At 37.9% G+C, this 19,553-nt stretch overlaps 1 protein-coding gene across 1 annotated transcript in view; it reads right to left on the bottom strand.

Moving 5' to 3' along the window:
* The window catches only part of CA10 (carbonic anhydrase 10 (inactive)), a 552,992-nt gene that overhangs the window by 294,198 nt on the left and 239,241 nt on the right, over window positions 1-19,553 (bottom strand). Inside the window, exon 4 of the mRNA XM_017858264.1 lies at window positions 9,579-9,721. Coding sequence (XP_017713753.1) covers window positions 9,579-9,721 — 143 coding nt within the window. The remainder of the gene's footprint in view (window positions 1-9,578; window positions 9,722-19,553) is intronic.

The following is a 19,553-nucleotide window of genomic DNA, read 5'->3' as shown; positions in this document are numbered from 1 at the left end:
AAAAAAAAAAAAAAAAAAAAAAAAAAAAAAAAAGAGAGAAAACTGAATATAAAACACTTTCATTTTTCATTACTTTCTTCCTCTTCTTCTGTACTTTACTGTGTCAATGTCTTTTCTATTAGTTAATCTTACTGTCGGCACTAGGGGAACTGATGCTAACATTCCAGATACTGTCTTCTCAGTGAAGGGTATTGCATGACAATGGTCTCAGTTTTCATGGATGTAGAACCTCATGTATTGTGTAATTAGACTGAATTCATCTCTTGGTATTGTCCCTGTGCTATTTACTCAACTGAGCAGATTATCCATTAACTTCCTTTACTTTTTCACATGTAGTGTTCTTACAGAATATGTTGCCCAGCCTGAATTTGTGACATTTTACGTAAATATATGTTTGGGAGAAAAGTTTTATCTTTATGCCTTTTGGGTTTGGGGTACTAGCGAAGTGGCTCTGAATTCTTCTTCTGTCTTTCAAAGAGTTGAAATCACTTCACCTCTTGGTACGTATGCTATGAATTCTAATGCAAACATTAGTTTCTTTGACAAATTCAACTGGGAGTTATGTTTTTCTTGCTGACAACAAAAACACCCGTGATGGTAGCTAACAACATGTTCTTCTCTGTCAGTCACTGGCTTGATAACTTGCATTATAACCTGCCTAATAAGTGCATTTTTTCATATAATTCTCCCCACCACCACCCTGCGAGGAAGGTAGAATGGTGAATGCTCCTTTTACAAGTGAGGAAACTGAAACTTAGAGAAGTAAGCCAAATAAACCCTTTGTTTAGCAATCAGAGATAAGCTTGGTTCATTCTGAACCAGCCAGTACTTTCTCACATTTATCTACGATAGTGCTGGCTAGACAGTGGCAATCTAAAATTCAAACTCAGTTCTCACATCTGGTCATCCATGGCCATGTATTCTCTCCCAAATGGAGGTATACATTGTCTTGTTTATCCTACTTTCCTCTAACCACAACTTTTTAAAGTTCTCCTCATTTTCTGGAAACTTCAACTTGTCCTGGGCTTTATTCTCTGTGAAACCATTTACAAATGATTTATCTTCTGGTCCTCCTTGGCTGTAAGCCCTTTCTCCTACATCTCTTACATGCCATTTAACAATATTATTTCTCATAAAATTCCCCGTGCAGCCACGTCGATATCTCTAGCCCCTACCAGTTCCTTTATTGGTACTATCATTTGTAATTATATTACCATAATCTTATTTTTAAGAGCTTCCCAATCCACTAGAGCCATCTTCCATGAGGCAATGAGATCACATCAATTTTAATCATAATATTTTAAAAATCTGCCTTTTGAAGTTTTCATATCCATGTCGGACAATGCCTAGCCTAGATTTTATTTTATTTTTACCCTGCTACTATTGTTTCTAAGATAATACACCCACTTTTTTCCCTAGAGTTACTGTCCTTTCCACATCACTAAGCCTTTCCTTGTTGGTTAGAATTAAATTTAAATAAACAGACCCCTATCACTTTCTCCTGGAAAGGATATAATTGATATGCCAATAAAGGAATTTGTCTAACCACAAAATAGAGATGAGTAAGAATTGCATCCACTTCTTCAGCAGCTCTTAAAGATCTGCTCTATCCCACAAATATACATACAATTATATATACCATTTTCATATCAGAGTTTCAGTGTAAAAAGACCTTTGGTGCTTAAAGACAGCTAGTGAGTTCTAAATGAGTAAGGTACTTATCCAGGAAAATTTAACATCAGTTATCCAATAAAAATCAGCACCATGGCAACACATTTAGATGACGAAACCAATCTACCTTTTCCTTTTCTTTCCACCTTCTGCATATGGAGTAAGATCATCTGACATTTAAGATCCTCCTGTAAGTTACATTTCTTTCTACCTCTCTTTTCATGCTAGCTCATATCCTACCACTTCCATAAAGTCTTGTTTGACCAACCCAACTTCTTACTCTCATGAAAACATTAATGCCAAGATGATTGATTTGCTAATTAATCATTTCTTAACATCGATTCTATTATTATCTCAAATAGTTATTTAAATCAGTTACTGCCATTTAACTTCTGTGTATCTATATTTTCTCCCAAATATATCGTAAATTTTTTGAAGGAACATTAAAGCCTCAAACCTAAAAGGTTTCAGAACATAGCAATGTGGACATGCTGTGAATAGCAATGATTAAATAAAGTCAACTAAATTTTGCAATCAGGTTCACAGGAAAATTTTAAAATAGAGAAGTGGTAAGATTTTAAATACCGAGCCAATTCACATTTTCTTATTATTTCAACTTATTTTAATGGTCATAAAAACATAACTGAAAATTAGTTTTAGTAACAGATTCTTTGGATAGCAAGGTTATTTTTCATCATGGGCCTTCTTACATTCCCCTAACTTGTATCATAGCAACTTTTGGGGAATTCCACCTAAACACATTTCTTGGTAAGCAAGAGGACCCTTGGTTCAATTCAAATCAGCCAGCACTGTCATGGATGACCCCAAGGATATAAAATGAAAATACAAAAGCATATTTATCATAAGGAGCTCTTAATCTAAGGGCTAACATCTATAGTATATTTGTCTTACTATTCCCTACAAGGAAAGCAATATTAATAATACAGGCAAGGTTTAGATCCTAAAATAAATATAAGTAAGGTGCTTAAGAAGCCAAATAAAGAGAGATTTCACAGTTAGCTGAAGAGATCAAGAGGAATTTAATGAAAGAGATAGTATTGGAGCCACAGAGGTTAAAAGCAGGGGTTGGGACTTCTTAGGCAAGTGGGGTGAAGGGTATATTGTGGCCAAAGCACAGATCCCAGGAAAAGGTGAGATGCATTCAGGTTTCTTGTTTGTTTGTTTTTTAAAGTTTACACTCTCGCTGGGAACAAAAGGTGTGTACAAAGTATAATGTAAATGTCTCTGGAAAGGAGAATTGGTGCTGTATTACAAGGGCTGTGAATGCCAGGCTGAAGCATTTATACCTGATTTATAAGCAATTATGAGTTTTATTAGCTTATATTTATTTCATGGGAAATATGGAAACTTCCATGTAGATACACCTATAGCTTTGAGTTGGATGTCTTCTGATTGTCCATTTGGATCCATCTTTACCTTGCTTAGGGGCTTGGAGGCTGGCTTGCATGGACTGATTCAATAAGCTCCTTTGGCTTCTGCCTTCTTTCCATAAGAGGGCAGGAAAGGAGTACAGTCAGGGCCTTGTTCCCCAGCTCCATCCTTAGGGGTTGCCCTGAGCTGGTTGCTTCCCTCACTGAAGGTCAGGTGTTCCTCTCCATGGTTGGTTCATTTGGTCTCCAGGTTCTGGTCCTCACTCCCTCTCCTCACCCCTTCCAGATCTGGGGTGGTTACAAATGATCCCTCTATGAGGGATCCTCATGACTCACCATGTTCCATGTCTCCTGCTGAGACTCTCCCTGATATAAGCCTTAGGTATCCAGAAATCAAAAGGAAGTTGGCGACAACAGTAGTTTTAGCCTCTACTGGGCAAAATTTCAAACAAGAAACCTGAACATATGGGGGAAAGGTTGCTTCTTTGAGATAACCTATGTAGGTCCACAGTCTGCTGATGGTCAGTTTCTTCTCTTTTTTGCTTCTCTCTCTTTCTCTGTCTCTCTTTTTAAAGACGGGGTCTTATTATGTTGCTCAGCCTGGTCTTGAACTCCTGGCTTCAAGTGATCCTCTCGCTTTAGCCTCTTGAGTAGCTGGGATTCCAGGTGCAAGCCACTGCACCCTGCTTCTTTTGACTTCTTATATTCCTGACTGTGCCATTAGGCTAAGGTCAATTATTTCTATCACCTGTCTCCTCCCTAGAGGTTTCAAGATCTTCTACACTTTGTATCAGGAACAGGTTGTATTCCAAAAACTTGTACTGGATGTCCGTGAAAGTCTGTCAATTCATTAGGGAAATGTAAATCAAAATCATAATGAGAGATCGCTTCACAACCATTAGGATGGCTATTTCAAAATAAATAACCAAAAAAAAAAAAAAAAACCCACCAAGTTTCTGTGAGGATATGGAAAGATTGGAATACTTGTGTATTGCTGATGGGAATGTAAAATTGTATAGCCACTGTGGAAAAAAGCGTGACAATCCTCAAAAAGTTAAACATAGATGTGACCCAGTAAGTCCACTCCTTGCTATACACCGAGAAAAACTGGAAGCAGGGGACTCAAACAGTTCATTGTATACCAATTTTCACTGCAGCATTATTCACAAAAATCAAAAGCTGGATGCAACCCAAATGTCTATCGACAGAAGAAGAGACAAACAAAATGTGGTATATACATACAATGGAGTATTATTGAGCCTTAAAATTGAATTAAACTCTGATACATGCTCCAACATGGATGGACCTTGAAAACATTATGCTCAGTGAAATAAGCCAGACATTAAAAAGATAAATATTACATAATTCTACATCTATGAGGTACTTAGAGCCAGCAAATTCATAGAAACAGAACATAGGACAGAGGTTACCAGGGGCTAGGGGGATGGAAAATGGGGAATTCTTGTTTACTGGGTACCAAGGATACAGAGTTTCAAGTTGGGATGACAAAAAAGTGGCAAAAATGCATAGTTGTGATGACTGCACAATAGCCTGAATGTACTCAATGTCACTGAACCATCCACTTTAAAATAGTAAAAGAAAAAATGGTTGTCAAATATTCTGTAGCAGAGACCAAACACAGGACCCATATGAAGAACTACCGGTAGTTTAGAACTCCTAGAAACAATGAGATGATACTGAGGATAGAGAGGAACTTAGACTCCAGCACTGGACTGGAAGTGTCAAGAGTTGGCTTCCAAAGGTGCTGTCACAAATCTAAGCTGCTCTGAATCTGTGATTAGATTCATTTTAATCGTTTCCCCGTTGTACAGGAAAAAGGCTGTTTCTGACTATAATTTTACAAAGATGCCAAAATGTTTTAAAATAATTTGTTGATTTGTGGTTAGTAAACTAGTATAATTTTATGTTCACATCCATTATTTTAGTTCTTTTTTTTTTTTTTTTTTTTTTTTTTTGGTACTGCAACAAATTACCCCATAATTAGTGGCTCAAGTTAACTCAAATTTATTATCTTATATTTGGGGAGTTAGAAATCTGAAATCAGTTTTGCTGGGCTAAAATTAAGGTGTCAGTAGGGCTGTATTCCTTCTGGAAGTTCCAAGGAAGAATCTGTTTCTTTGTGCTTTGCAGCTTCTAGAGGCCTCCGTGGCTCGTGGCCCTGCATCACTCCAACCTTTGCTTCCATCCTCACGTCTCTGTTCTCTGATTTGGACTCTCCTGCCTCTGTCTTTTCCTTTTAAGGACTCTGTGATTACAAGGGGTTTACCTGGATAGTCCAGGGTAACCTTCCAGTTTTAAAATCCTCTATTTAATCATATCTTCAGGATACCCTCTGTTATGTAAAGTGACACACTTAGAAGTCCTGTGGATTAAGATGTGGACATTTTTGGGAGGGGACATTATTCTATCTATCACATTTAACAATTCCAAATATACTTTGAAATGAAATGGAAAGAGAGGTTAGAACATAAGTATTTTTCAGATTACCAAATTAATGCAAGTCTGTTTTAGCAAATCTAGAAACATTAGAAAAGAAAAAATAAAACAATATTATCCTTCATCCCAGTCTCTTTTTTAGATCCTACCTTTTATACTTTACATATGATAAGGAAGTGTCATGTCATTAACTACCTTTTATACTCAGATCCTACCTTTTATACTTAACATATGATCCTACCTTTTATACTTAACATATGATAAGTATGTTTAGATCTTACCTTTTATACTTAACATATGATAGATCCTACCTTTTATACTTAACATACAATAAGGAACTGTCATGTCATTAACTACTGAGGTGTCTATTCTATTAAATGAGTTAAAAGATGAGAAAAGTTGGCGGGACTAATTTTTGGTTAAAATGGTAGAATCGGCGAGTGGATTTTAGTCTCAGTTTTAATATGTTTTTTCTCCTTTTAGGTATTTTAGATCAGCAGATAGGTTTCTATGTGCCATATTTCCTTCCTGAAAGCTAAACTCACAACCTTTCAATGCCCACCTATATCAAATGCTCAAAGCAAATATCTATATTCCAAAATAATTGACTGAAGTTACCCATATTTTACTCTGTGGTAACCTTCCCATCCTGTATTTCATTTTCAAATTACCAAGATTCTCACTTATGTGACTAGTACACTAAAATTAAAACACAAACACACTGCTTACACTCACTTTGGTCTGAGCAAAAAGACATGAAAGGTGAAACTTTTGTGAAATTTTACAAGTTCAATGGCTAACAAGCGTCTCGATCTTTAAAACAGTCAGTGAGGCTTAACTCAGTGTAAAACATCATTTATATCATAATCAAATTTCTTCATATATGGAGACTTTAAACAACCTGAAACTACAAAGAATTATCTCCCCATCCTCCTCCTTTTTGATTCTTGAGTTAATTTAGTAGCTTTAACTAGAATGGATTAATTAGCTCCAAACAATGTAGCAATTGGACATTAAATTTAATGGGGTCAAAGGCTGGGGATTGGTTCCAAGGTAGGAGTCTTATATTCACATACAACCCAGCCTTAAGGGCGTGCCATTTGTAAAAATACAATTACAAATTTAATATCCATTATGCAAAGTGTTTGGGATCATAAGTGTTTCAAATTTTATTAATTTTGGATATTTCCATATATATATAATGAGATTTATTGGGGATGGAACCCAAGTCGAAACAAAAAAATTCATGTATGCTTTATATAAATTATGTCTTATGTACATAGCCTGAAGGTAATTATATACAATATTTTAAATAACTTTTTGCATGAAACACAGTTTGAACTACATTTTGACTGCAACCTGTCACATGAGGCTAAAAGGTGAAATAAGTCTCATTTTTAAGTAAAAATGAATACTTTCTATTACATTCAAAGCACAGTGCATAGAATGAGAAGATTACTGCAGAATAAGGAATAACTATTATTCTTTGTTATTCTTGTACTGAGGTTGAATTTTAGCCTTAAACTATGGTAAGAAAAGCCCTTTTTCCTTCATTTGAGCCCAATGTCAGGTCAAATACATTAAAATAAACATACTGACACAAGTCAGGGGCTTCCAGAGAGCTGCATCACAGTTTTGTGCATAAGATACACTGGAACACCAGAAAGAATAATGCTTGTGGATAAAAATGCAACACAAAACACACAGTTACTGGGCTGCATTTCACCTACTGACACCCAGCTGGGCTCAGACTTCGAAATGTGACATTTCGCCCAAATTCTACAAAACTTCCCAGTCTTACAGGTGATTTTCAGATCAATTAAGTTGGGTTTTTCTTTAAGGGAAAACAAAATTCAGAACAGTGATTTGAATTCTCACTTTCAAAACAAGTTTCCAACTCATTAAACATCACCTTCAAAAACGTGATGCAAACATGATTTACTTATTGTCTATCAAATTAAGGCATTTCATTACCAATTAGTTTATCACAACCAACTATATTTTATTTTCTACCTTTCACAAGTGCAAAAGGAACCATCAGACAGTTCTCAGCTCTTCAAACCACTGATAACAAAAATTGTGCCAGATATAAATATTTACATCGTGAAAAGTAAATGTTGCCAAGATTCCAAACTCCAATGCATCTGAAAATTGGTTTGGATCAGGTATACTGTACTGAATTGGAAAGATACCAAATCATCTGTTTAAAAAAACTCTAAAAAAAAAACCCAAATCATAACATGTGAGTGATTTTTACCATTAGACTATCTCCCAATCTCTTCTTTCCCAATACATTTTAGGGAAAAGCTGTGTTGACTTTTTTTTTTTGTTTCTTTCACATCAACATTTTTCCTTTAAGACATTCTGATGGAAAGTAAAAATTATATATCCATCGTTTGTGTTAGTTTGACACATTTTCCATCTCAATCCCAATCCATACTTTATCTAAAAACCCTTCAAATGCTTGCCATAACTCTTAGGCAAAGGATTTGGCTCCTGAACACTGCCTCAGGACCTGCCTTCTGCTGTCCTCTCCAGCCTACCACCTTGCAAGCCCCTCTTCGCTCTCTGTGTTCAGCCTTGCTGGCTACCTTTCAGGTGAATTCTGGAACTCAGGCACCAAACCCCATTCTGAATTTTGGGCTTTTTCCTCCTTGCTTTTCCTTTTGCCTAGAATGCAATTATCCCCTACATCACCCTCTCCAAGAAAGGAAGGATGACCGAATATTTATTCATAACTGCAACGTTTCCTTCTTAAATACTGACTCACAGGTGTTCATGACTTTAAATAAATAATTCACCTTTTAAAAGAGAAATGTACTTAGAAGCCATGACAAGTTCCTTGCAGGATTTATAAAAATAAAACTGTAAATGGAACAATAATTAGGATAACATAGTTTTATATGGAATAGGAGGAATAAACCAAATGACCTATATATGACCTTTCCACAAAAGTGATTCTCAAGTCATATTTAAAGCAGTACACAAACACTGCATAACTAAATGGTGTTGGCCACATGCAGTGTCTTTTAAAACCTGACTTGTGACCTGAGTCAAAGTCACTTACAGCTTTTGGATGAGTCATTAGGGATGTGTGTGTCTGTGACAGTTACATGGTACAAGAAAATATATTTCAATATATTAGAAGGGGAAAAATTAACGTACAAATTTCATGGTATTTATACTGAACAGACTGTGCAAAGGAAGACAGAACAGAGCCCAATGAGCCCAAACCCTGAAGTATCAGCTGCTGGTATTAACAAAGGTTGTCAATAATTTTAAACTCAATTTTTTGCACACAAATTATTTTCCATTTCTCTTGAGTTAACAGCTAAATTACCTTTGAACACAACTTTCTGCATGTGCATTTCTTTTTTACCTTTAACACGTACTCAACAGTAAAAGATAGCCAAGTAGACATGAACCAGCAAGAGAAATGCTAAGATTCCAGTGATGAGAAGACCCAATGGGCACCTGTGCCCTTCCACAAATTAAGGAGGAGCTCATTATGGGGGAGGAGAGTGAAGGAGGGATTTAGGTGTGAGAATCACAAAGCCCAGCTCAGCATTTCTGTGCAGGAGCTAGGATTCTTAGCAAGCAAGATGCCCCTAGGAAGATTAATTATTGATTTTTATATAAATCATCTAAGGTGATTTTTGTTTTTTTTCCTCCCAAGATGATACATGTCTGATTTTATTTTTGTTAATTGGTTTTCCCACTTCACTGAGGTTAAAAGAAGGCCTAGTAAAGCAGTTTCTTAGAGAAAAGATTTTCCCAGCATGACAGGCAGGGGTGGCCACTATCTTTCTGTCCTTTACGGGGGTACTGAGGTTGTCTGATAAGACTTAAGGCAACTTCCGGAAGTACAGGGTAATTAGAAGCACAAAATTTGACTAGGGAGAAAAAGCACAATGTAGACATTTTTCTAATGGCGGCAGGTCTGAAGTCTGTGGTATTCCTAGGTGGGAGGACAAACTCATCACAGAGACTGAGGCTCAGCCTTCAGAATCAAGATGGCCCCATCTTCAGGTTAACCATGGAAGCAATATGGTGGCTTACCTTCCTGCCCCCCGTGTTGATGCGAAGGGGTGTCAGAAAGGGGTCGAAGATCATGTGACTGGTCTCTATGTTGACTGGCGACTGCCGTTTCCCCACAGAGCAAAGATTCCAAGCTGAGTTGACCAATCCCCAGAAAGAAGGAACTAGAAACAAAAAGAAATTGTAGAATTAGGCTGAGTAGCAGGTTGGGGAAACAAGATAAACAAACAGAGCTATGTACAAAAGTGGTAAAATGGAAGAGAACCACCAAATCTTCCTACCCATGGAGATACTTGGGGGTTGCTACGGTATTTTCCTGGCCTGAATCTTGGTCCACTTCTCTAAGTCCTAACTTCATGATCTCTTGTCATCAGATTTTCTTGTTTGAGGCCCACTCATCCTGCAGTTTCTGTATTGAGTGAAGTCACCATTACCACTTTAATGCTAACATCGTTCAGGTCACATCATCTTTGCAATATGCCTGAGGTAGTACAAATATTCAGCAATTCCCTTGAGTTGATGCTCTGCTTTTCCTATCTGGCAAGAATGATGTGAAAATCAACCTTATCCTATTCAGAAGTTTTTCAAGGAAAGTGTCATTCAGTATACACAGTTTTTCTTTGGATTGTCAAGACTAAACTGAGGGAGTGACTTATTTTATGAGCTCTCTAATCAGTGTCAGACAAGAGCTTAGCAACTTGACTTCATCTTTGTTAATTCAACACTGTGTCATCAACCTAATGTACCTGTAGATAAAGAATTGGTGTTCATTTGATAGGTAGAAAAATGACATCGAGAGCTAAGCACAAATACCCAAAGGAAACCATCCACTCATTTTCAGTGTCACATAAAAACATCTATTAGAATAAATTTCTGTAGCAGTTTCCAGTTCTATTTCTATTTAAGAAAGTTTTCAGGGCAAGGGTGGGAAGCCAGTCTACTAATTTTATATCAGTGAAGATCAAAACTATACTTTCAGCCTTTCCCTGCCCCTCTCAGTACTTCCACTGAGTCTCTGGATCCATGTGTCCTTCAAATTCCCCTGAGATTATATGACCATTCATTCATCCACCCATAGTACGTGCAGTGAACTCCTATTTTGCATCATGCCCTGGGTTAGGCTGAATCTCAAGGAACGCAGGTAAGCGCAAGAACAACTAACACACCAGGGAGGTTCACTAGTGTGAGGTTGAGTATGTTAAGAGACTCTGGATGAGGGGAAGCCAACCCTGCCATGGTAGAGGGGAGGCAGGGAGTGACTCCTGGAGAAGATGAGCCTAACAATCACATTAGCTTTCTTAAATGAATCTGTCCTCTCAGAAACTCAAGTTTAATTAAACTCAAATTGAATAAAGCCTTTAACTTACAGTAGCCATCATTCTTGCCTATAGCATAGATGGAGAAAACCAAGGCAAAAGAGGAGTTTGGCAGACACTTGCCAAAGATACTCAAATTCTATGACTCTCTTATTTGTTATAGGCAACTGTAACAGACATGGGAGGAGAACTAAAAATAAGTTCCTTGGCCTAGACAAACACTTCAACATCAAAATAAGATGGGTCTCATTTTAAAATATGACAAATATCTAATTTGGTTTCATCCATGCCCATAAGCCTTTGGTAGACCATTTCCTTTAGTTTAAGGAGTTTGAATTGGCTTTTCAGTCATTAATGACTTTCAAAATGGTAGCAATGGCCTGAGTTACAGAGGGAGAAAGAGAAGGAGGAGGAAGAGGAGAAATATTGACACATGTGCATGAGCTTCCTCGGCACTGTCATTTCTTATCATTGCTTAAAATATGTTATCATTACAACTACTTCACCTTTAGAAGGTACCATGTCCTAGAAAGACTACAATATTTAAGAAAGTTCTTGCATTATGAATGCACTTACATTATAAATATAAACTTGTCTTTTCTAAACTACTCTTTTAAAAAAACACTGACTTGATCTTGTACTTATTTAGCCCTCAATCATCTCAAATTATGAAAATAAAACCTTCATTAGGGCATCTTCCTAGCAGTCTTTCTCAGTAATCCACACACAAGTGGCAAGTGTGAGCATGCCAGGGATACAGTCATGGCACATCCACAAGTGAACTGAGTGGCCCTTGGTAAGTCATGTGTCCCTTGGACCTGACTCGTTCTTCATGGTTCCTGTGGTAGGCTGAATAATGGCTCCCCACCAATGATGTGTACATCCTAATACTCAGGACCTGTGAATATGCTTTCTTAGATGGTAAAGGGTATTTTGCAGATGTAATTAAGTTAAGGGTCTTGGGATGGAGAGATTATCTAGGATTATCTGGATGGGCCCAATGTAATCACAAAAGTCCTTATAAGAGAAAGGTAGGAGGGTCAGAGATATAGAGTAAAGATATATGGATGGAAACAGAGACCAGCCAGGAGAGAAGATAATACTCTGCTGACTTTGAAGATACAGGAAGGGGACATGAACCAAGGAATGCAGGTGGCCTCTAGAAGCCGGAAAAGGCAAGACAATGGATTCTCCACCTAGAGCCTCCTGCTGTAAGGAATACAGGCCTGCTGATACCATGATGTTTAACCCCTTGAGAATATATATATGTATATATATATACATACATATATATATACTTTTGACCTCTAGAAACAGAAGATAAATGTCTGCCATTTTATGCTGTGCAGTTGTGATAATTTGTTATAGCATTAATAGAAAAGTAATACAGCACCCCTTTACCTTTAAAACTCTGTGAGACAATAACCTCTTTGACAATGAAGACATCTATGATGCTTGCAGGGCTCTCCCTAGAAGGCAGCTGCATGATTAAAGTAGTTACAGCTGGTGCACATTGCATTTCATCTACTCCCATGAAAAGCATTAACAAAAATAATTCCAAGCCCATAAATGGATTGTAAGACTGCTATTATGTGGCAACATGGGTGGGCAGCTGCTGCTGTACTTCACTAATAAACGTCATGCCCAAAAGTACCCCACAAAAACACAAACAGCAAAAACTTTATGCGAACATCTGCCTTCTCTTTTATTGGGCATGGAATTCTTTATGACAAACAGTTTCAGGGTTTTATATCCCCACTTCACGATCAAAGCCTGTGTCTCTGATGCTAATCACCTGCTCAGCCAATCGAGGAACAACTGAGAAACACGCTCCCCTGCCCAGCTGTGTCTCTCATTGGCTCTAGTCCTGAACAAGTATCTAAGTTTATTTACCCCTGGATTGCTGATTTTAAATCAGCTGTGAATTAATAGCTTTTCAGAAATAGAAGCCACCTTAGAGTTTGTCTGACTTAAATTCATTACATGGATTTAAGGCCATACAGGCAAGGAGTAAAGTCCTCCACTCTAGGTCACACAGCCAGGTAGAGGCGAGGAAGGACAGAGTAAAGAACAGAACTCAAGATTTCCAGTGCTACTGAGCCTCTGCTGCTCTAAACCCCTTCTTCTCCAGCAGGCTGTATACATGAGCAGATCATTGCAGGAAATTTCAGTTAATTGTTGCCAAGACCCCTGTAAGACTTTTGCCATCATTTCTCTTTTGGTAAATCAAGAGTAACATTAGTGCCAATTTTCCAGTTAAAATAAATTTCAAGTGCAAAGGTTGGAATCAAACTGCTTTGAAAGTCAACTATTCTGAATACACTTAGGATTTTAAAGTAGCCATACAACCATGGGGTAATATACACAGAATGGCCTGGGTGTGAAAATACTTCAATTCAGGCGATGTGTTTGGGTCCCATCTGCAGGCCTCTGAGGAGACCTGATGGGAATGATTGCACACAAAGAGCTGCTCCAGGGATAGTTTCTGGGGTCAGCTGCACCGGGTAAGGTTTTAGTGCAGATAAAAATGAGAAGTCTTTGCTGTTAGAAGCAGTGTTAAGTATTGGGACAGTAGTTAAGGTATTGAAGCTAGTCCAGGGAACTCAAGTGCCAAATAGACCAGACTAGGTCTGCAAATGTGGTGTAATCTAGATCCTCAGGAAATGGTTTAGAATGAAGGCTGTGAAAACAGGAGGGTATGAAGTGCCCATGTCTATTGGGGCATAGGAGTCAGATGGCTCACTTTACATGCAGAGCAAGAATAGGTATATGAATGAAGGCTTCAGTATTTAGAGTGAGAAACTCACCCTGTGGGTTTGCACAGAACTCTCAGTTATATCCAAGGTTCTGATACTTCACTACCCTTCATAGTGTTATCCTTCAGGAGTAAAAGTGGCTTATATAACGCTGTCACCTTTAGGAGTAAAAGTCACCTTTAGGAGTAAAAGTGGCTTATATAATGCTGTGGCAGGCACTGCTTCTATTTCCAAGCTAAGAGAAATATTGTTGAATTCTTTCTCTTAGTTTCCATGGCTATCCTCCCAAATCAGATTTTTAAACTTTTATTTTTAAAGCGTCCATTATTACTGCTTATTAGCTAATGCCGTGTCTTTTGTTTACTTGATCAATACAATTTATTGTTGACAGAAAATGTAAATAAAGCAAAATAAAGAATCACTCTAATTAATGGACAACCAGTCTGATGATGTTTGAATTCCATCATCCCTGGCATCCTTGTTGTACAATCTTCTAATTTACATATAAACTAGAACACAAAACAGACCTGAATATTTTTGCAAATTAATTTTCATACAGCCTAAACCATGGAACTTAACTGCTGCATCACAGCGATGTGTTATCTTGCCAAAATATTTCCCAATGGCACTACTGCCATTCTTATCATAAATTACAAATCCCAAACGTTCTCTTGGCTCTGGGTCCAGTGAGTTATGAAAGATGCTCAGTGACTCTGTGATTTCAACTGCTTAAATCATGAGCCTTGGCAAACCCAAAGCAAAACTTCTCAGCTGCTTGTTCAGACCCATGAAATAAAAAAGCTCCAGCTGTTTAATAACACACCTTGGCAATGTCCAGACAAAAACAACAAAGTTTTCACCAAAAACAAATAGGTCAGAAAAGCAAGGAACCAGAGGAATCAAGTCCGATAAGGGAGTTAAAACTGGCCTCGATGACATCTTTGTCCTAGAGAAGGCGTTCCAAAGTTAGATTGAGCTTTTAGGCATCTTCCTTATTCATTTGTCCTGAGTCAGCAGAATTTGCTGTTGTGGGCAGGATGTTAGGCACTTGGAATTAATTTACACAGGGTATGTGAATTTGCTAAGTCCTATGGCAACAAGATAAATTCAAAAGCATTTACTGACAGCCTCTGATGTGCCAGGCATTAGGATTGGCACTGAAAGTTGATGCAACAAATCTTTACTGAGGACCTACTATGTGTCAGGCACTGCCATCAGTTCTGGGAAGTCAATTATGAATGAGAGATATGGTTCCTATTCTCATGAATCTTGCAGGCTAGTGGGAAATATGGGAGACAAACAAGTTTCTATATGTCTATCTGTGTAAAGTTTTTAGTAAGCATGTTGTGGGAGACAAGATGGTAATGGATCATAGCTTAAAGCATGTATGGGAGAGAAAACCTAGGTAGCACGGTCAAGGGAGGTCTCTCTAGAAAGGTCAGCTGGTAGACTCTGGAAGGACTGAAAAAGTTGCTTTTATACAGAGGCAGGAGAAAGGATGTCCAAGGCAGAGCAAAAGAGAGCAGTCTTGGCAGAGAAGAGCTGGATCGTTCAGGAACTGAAAGGAAGTCAGTTGACTTAAGCCTGATGGACCAGATGAGGAGAAGAGCGAAATGAGATGGTGCTGGCTGGGTAGACCAGGAACAGATGGTTCAGGGCTCTGCAGGCCACACTAAGGAGTTTGCATTTTACTCCAAATTAATAGAAAGCCACTGAGAGTTTAGCAGGGAAGTACCATGGTCTGATTTTTGAATTAAAGGCAGGTATCTGCCTCAGGTGGAACACAGCCAACAGCAAGCTTGACTATCCTTGGAGTAGTTTGAATGGGAAAAGAATTTGTTCCCAAGCAACAGCTGGGGACATAGGTTTTTACATGAATTTAATCCTATTGCTTTGGGTGTGTTTAAATTGTATCTCAAAGGCAGAACTAATTGAATGTTTTAAAAATTATTCTCTTCAAAATATGTGCCAATAAAATCGTGTTTTCCTAGGATCCAACTAGTGCTTTACAAACCATTCTTTGAAGCAAGGAATATTTTCATGAAGACACTCAGCTAAAGCAATCTTTTCTTGTTTTCAAGCTGTAAACTAAGTCCCCTACTTTTTGGTCAAGGAAAAGCAAATGAAAGTTGGGAATATGAACACTGGCATAAAACATATCTACAGTGAATTCAGTCCTACAAATAAAGCCTTCCACTTTGATATAGCAATCTCTACTTTGGGGTTATAAAGCATATGAATACATTTTAAATAAGAACTCATATCTTTCCCTTGCTCTTTTCCTCACCAATCCTGATTTACTGTCTCTTCCTCTCTTCTCAACAGTAATAAATCTCCACTTTGAGCCATTATTAATGAGCAAGTTTAAAATATCCACTGCTGCAGGCTTTTGGTCCCTTTCTGATTTCAGATTTATTTCATTGATGGAATTGGCCTTAAAGTTAACCCCTTTGCTGATGAATTCTTCCTCCATTGCAGGGCCTCCGACTCATAGCACATGGAGGGTCCTTAACTAGGGCTGCCCATTGTTAAACGTAATTTCTCCCATTGAGAACTAGGGCTGTCACTTGGGAACCTCTAAGGAATTGCATATATTCTATTTAACCCATAATCATTAATTTGTGCATTCATCTAAAAAATTAATGGACTGTATCTAATGAACCAGGGATAGAGAGATAAATCAAAATGTTCCCACTCTTCAGGACACTCAGTATGGTGGGAAGATAGGCAAGCTAACAAATAGTTATAACAAAATATGATGTGTTATAATAAAGGTATGTGTACATTAAGGCTTAAATTAATTCAGACCAAGAAGCAAGCTGACCCGGCCCTTTTCTCAAGTGCTAAGGCAAGCTTTACTAGTAGAGAGTGCATTGTTTCAATCCTATTGCTTTGGATGTGTTTTTAATCTTGTAACTAGTTAAAACATTGAAGCATTTCCTCAAACAGAGATATACTAGTCCTAACAACTAAGATGGATTATCACCAGAATACAAACTATTATACAGGGAAAATTTAAGCCACTGCATCTTCTGACTTCTCCAATATTTCTCCCATACAGCTATTATTCTATGGGGGAAAGATCATTAGCACCATGTCCTTACCACAGAACCAAAAGAAGGTGGCTAAATTACTAGGTGGCTTCATTCTCTATCTGTAAAAACGGGGATGACAGCTACTTCACAGAGTTGTTAGGAAGATTGTGAGAATGTATTTATAAATGGTCTAGCATAATGTTGGCTCTATAATAAGGATTTAAAACATTAGAGAAGGGGTTGAGTGAGGAGGGGGAACAGCATGAACCACACTGTGATTCCAACACTGTGGCATTCTCAGGGCAGAGACAGATGAGGGTGAAGGATCCAGGCAGAAGGGTACAGGGAGGCAACTTTCAGATGCCCACCCAACCCAGCCTGGTTTCAGAACAGGGCGCTCTGATGGGAGTCTAGGTCAGAGGATTAGTTGCTTAATTCCATACTTTCAATCAGCCATGTGCATTTATTTCTTGAATCCATAGCTCTCAATGTCTGGATAAATGGAGGCAGTGAGCAGCGATATGGGTCATCCAAGAGGGTTTTAACTCCAAATAAAAATGATTTTAATGTAGCTTTTGGAAGTTGTCAGATTGTTTATTTGTGCGGCAGCAGCTTCATCCTTCTTCCTGTTTGTGCTTGGTTCCAAGTGGTGACTGGCTTGATCCCAGAAAACACATCACTGAAGGTAAAGAGAAAGGAAGAGGAGGGAATTCTCTTTTGCTGATCACCCCGTTTAACAAGCTCTGTGCTAGGAACTTGACACATCTTATCTTGCTCAATCTGTGCTAGGAACTTGACACATCTTATCTTACTCAATCCTTCTCAATACTGTTGTTTTACAGGTGAGGAAAATAATACCCAAAGACATCAGATGACTTTCTAAGGTCACCTGGCCAAGTAGGTTAGGGAACTAGAATTTGAGATCAGTTTATTTCTTTAAAACAAACAAACAAAAAAACCACACAAAGTAATGCACATATGGTAACATGTCAAACGATCCACAGGTATATAAAGCAACAGGTAATCATCTCTTCCTCCTTCCAGTGAGGCCCTGAGGAAAGCAGTATGAAAGTGTATGAGGCATCATTCAATATCTTTTAGTATGCTCCTACAAACACACATACAAATATATATATATATAAACATATATATATATTTTTTTGAGAGGTTCATTTCTAAAAAAGAAGTATTTTATAAAAGTAACATTATGCCATGGATGTCCCTCCATGTCCATACTAACAAAGCTACTCTTTCTTGTGTAAAGCTACAGAACTTCTACAGTTTGAATGCACTTCACTTTTCTCAATCTTTCCCTAGATGAAAGACATTAAAGTTATTTCCATCTTACCTTACCATGAAAATCAATGCCGCAATAAATGGCCTCAGAGATATTCTTTTTCATACTGGTGCTTTCATTTCAGTAGGGAAGATTCCTAAAGGTAGTATTGTTCAGTCGAGGTATGCACATGCTTTATTTTAATAGATGCTGTCAAATTAGTTTCAGAGATACTGGTAGTGACGGTGATGAAGATTTACTCTCCTATTGGCAATGTGTGATGTGTCCATTTCCCCTGAATCTCCATAGTATTGGATGTTATTTATTATTTATTTTTAGCAATCTACAGGGAAAAAATGGTATCTCACTGATTGAATTTGCATTTTCTAGTTACTAGAAATATTTCTAGCATATTCTTATATGCTCATTGATTATTTGCATTTATCTTCTGATTATATTCTTCACACATTTTTCTCTGGGTTATTTATGTTTTTCATTTCAACTTTAGCTGTCATGTGAATTATGGAGATATTAACCTTTTGTGATATGGTATAAATATTTTCTCCTAGCTTCTTATCTAGCTTTTAAACCTTGTTTTTTTGGTATTTTGCTATATAAGGATTTTACCATTTTGTATGCTTGGATTTGTTGATAATTTTCTTTATAAGGTTTCTGAGTTTTCTCTCTCATTTAAGATGGCCTTTCCAACTACAGGTTATATATATGTTTTCCTTAAATTTTATAAAATATTTTATTGTTATATTTTTTACAATTTGATTTAAAATATATCAGTGATTAATATCTGTATATGCTATGAGACAGGGGTCTAACATTTTCCCAGGTAAAAGTAAATAGTGCCAGCATTATTTATTAAACAAACCATCTTTCACCATCAAACTGAATGCCCCTTTGAGCACAGATTAAGTTTCCATATGTACTGGATTTGCTTCTGGTCCTTCTAGATCGTTTCACCTATTTGTGTATTCTTGTGTAAGTGTCATGCTGTTTTGAGTGTAGTAACATTTATGGTAATTTATATGGCAAAGCTTCCTGATCAAAAAGACGCTGCTCTTCCCCTGCTACCACTATGGGACCATAAACACCCAAGCTCCAGGGAAATCTGGAGTTAAGACTAGCGATCCTAGGAACCCTTATGCTGTTGGAGCATTCTTGGGGGCACAAGACTGTCAGAGGTTATCTGGCTTCTCCTCATGTCTTCAGGTAGTTATGTACTTGAGTCATACTTGATAGAGGAGAGTGCCTGCCCCGTTCCTCAAAAAGCCCTCAAAGGGAAGATGGCCGAATAGGAACAGCTCCAGTCTCCAACTCCCAGTGCGAGCGACACAGAAGACCGGTGATTTCTGCATTTGCAACTGAGGTACTGGGGTCATCTCACTAGGGAGTGCCGGACAATCGGTGCTGGTCAGCTGCTGCAGCCTGACCAGCGAGAGCTGAAGCAGGGCGAGGCATCGCCTCACCTGGAAGCGCAAGGGGGAAGGGAATCCGTTTTCCTAGCCAGGGGAACTGAGACACACAACACCTGGAAAATCGGGTAACTCCCACCCCAATACTGCGCTGTAAGCATACAGGCACACCAGGAGAATATATCCCAA

Source organism: Rhinopithecus bieti, unplaced genomic scaffold (assembly GCF_001698545.2).
Source record: "Rhinopithecus bieti isolate Rb0 unplaced genomic scaffold, ASM169854v2 scaffold_44748, whole genome shotgun sequence".
In the NCBI taxonomy this organism is placed as follows: domain Eukaryota; kingdom Metazoa; phylum Chordata; class Mammalia; order Primates; family Cercopithecidae; genus Rhinopithecus; species Rhinopithecus bieti.
This window is presented reverse-complemented; position numbering and strand designations above follow the sequence as displayed.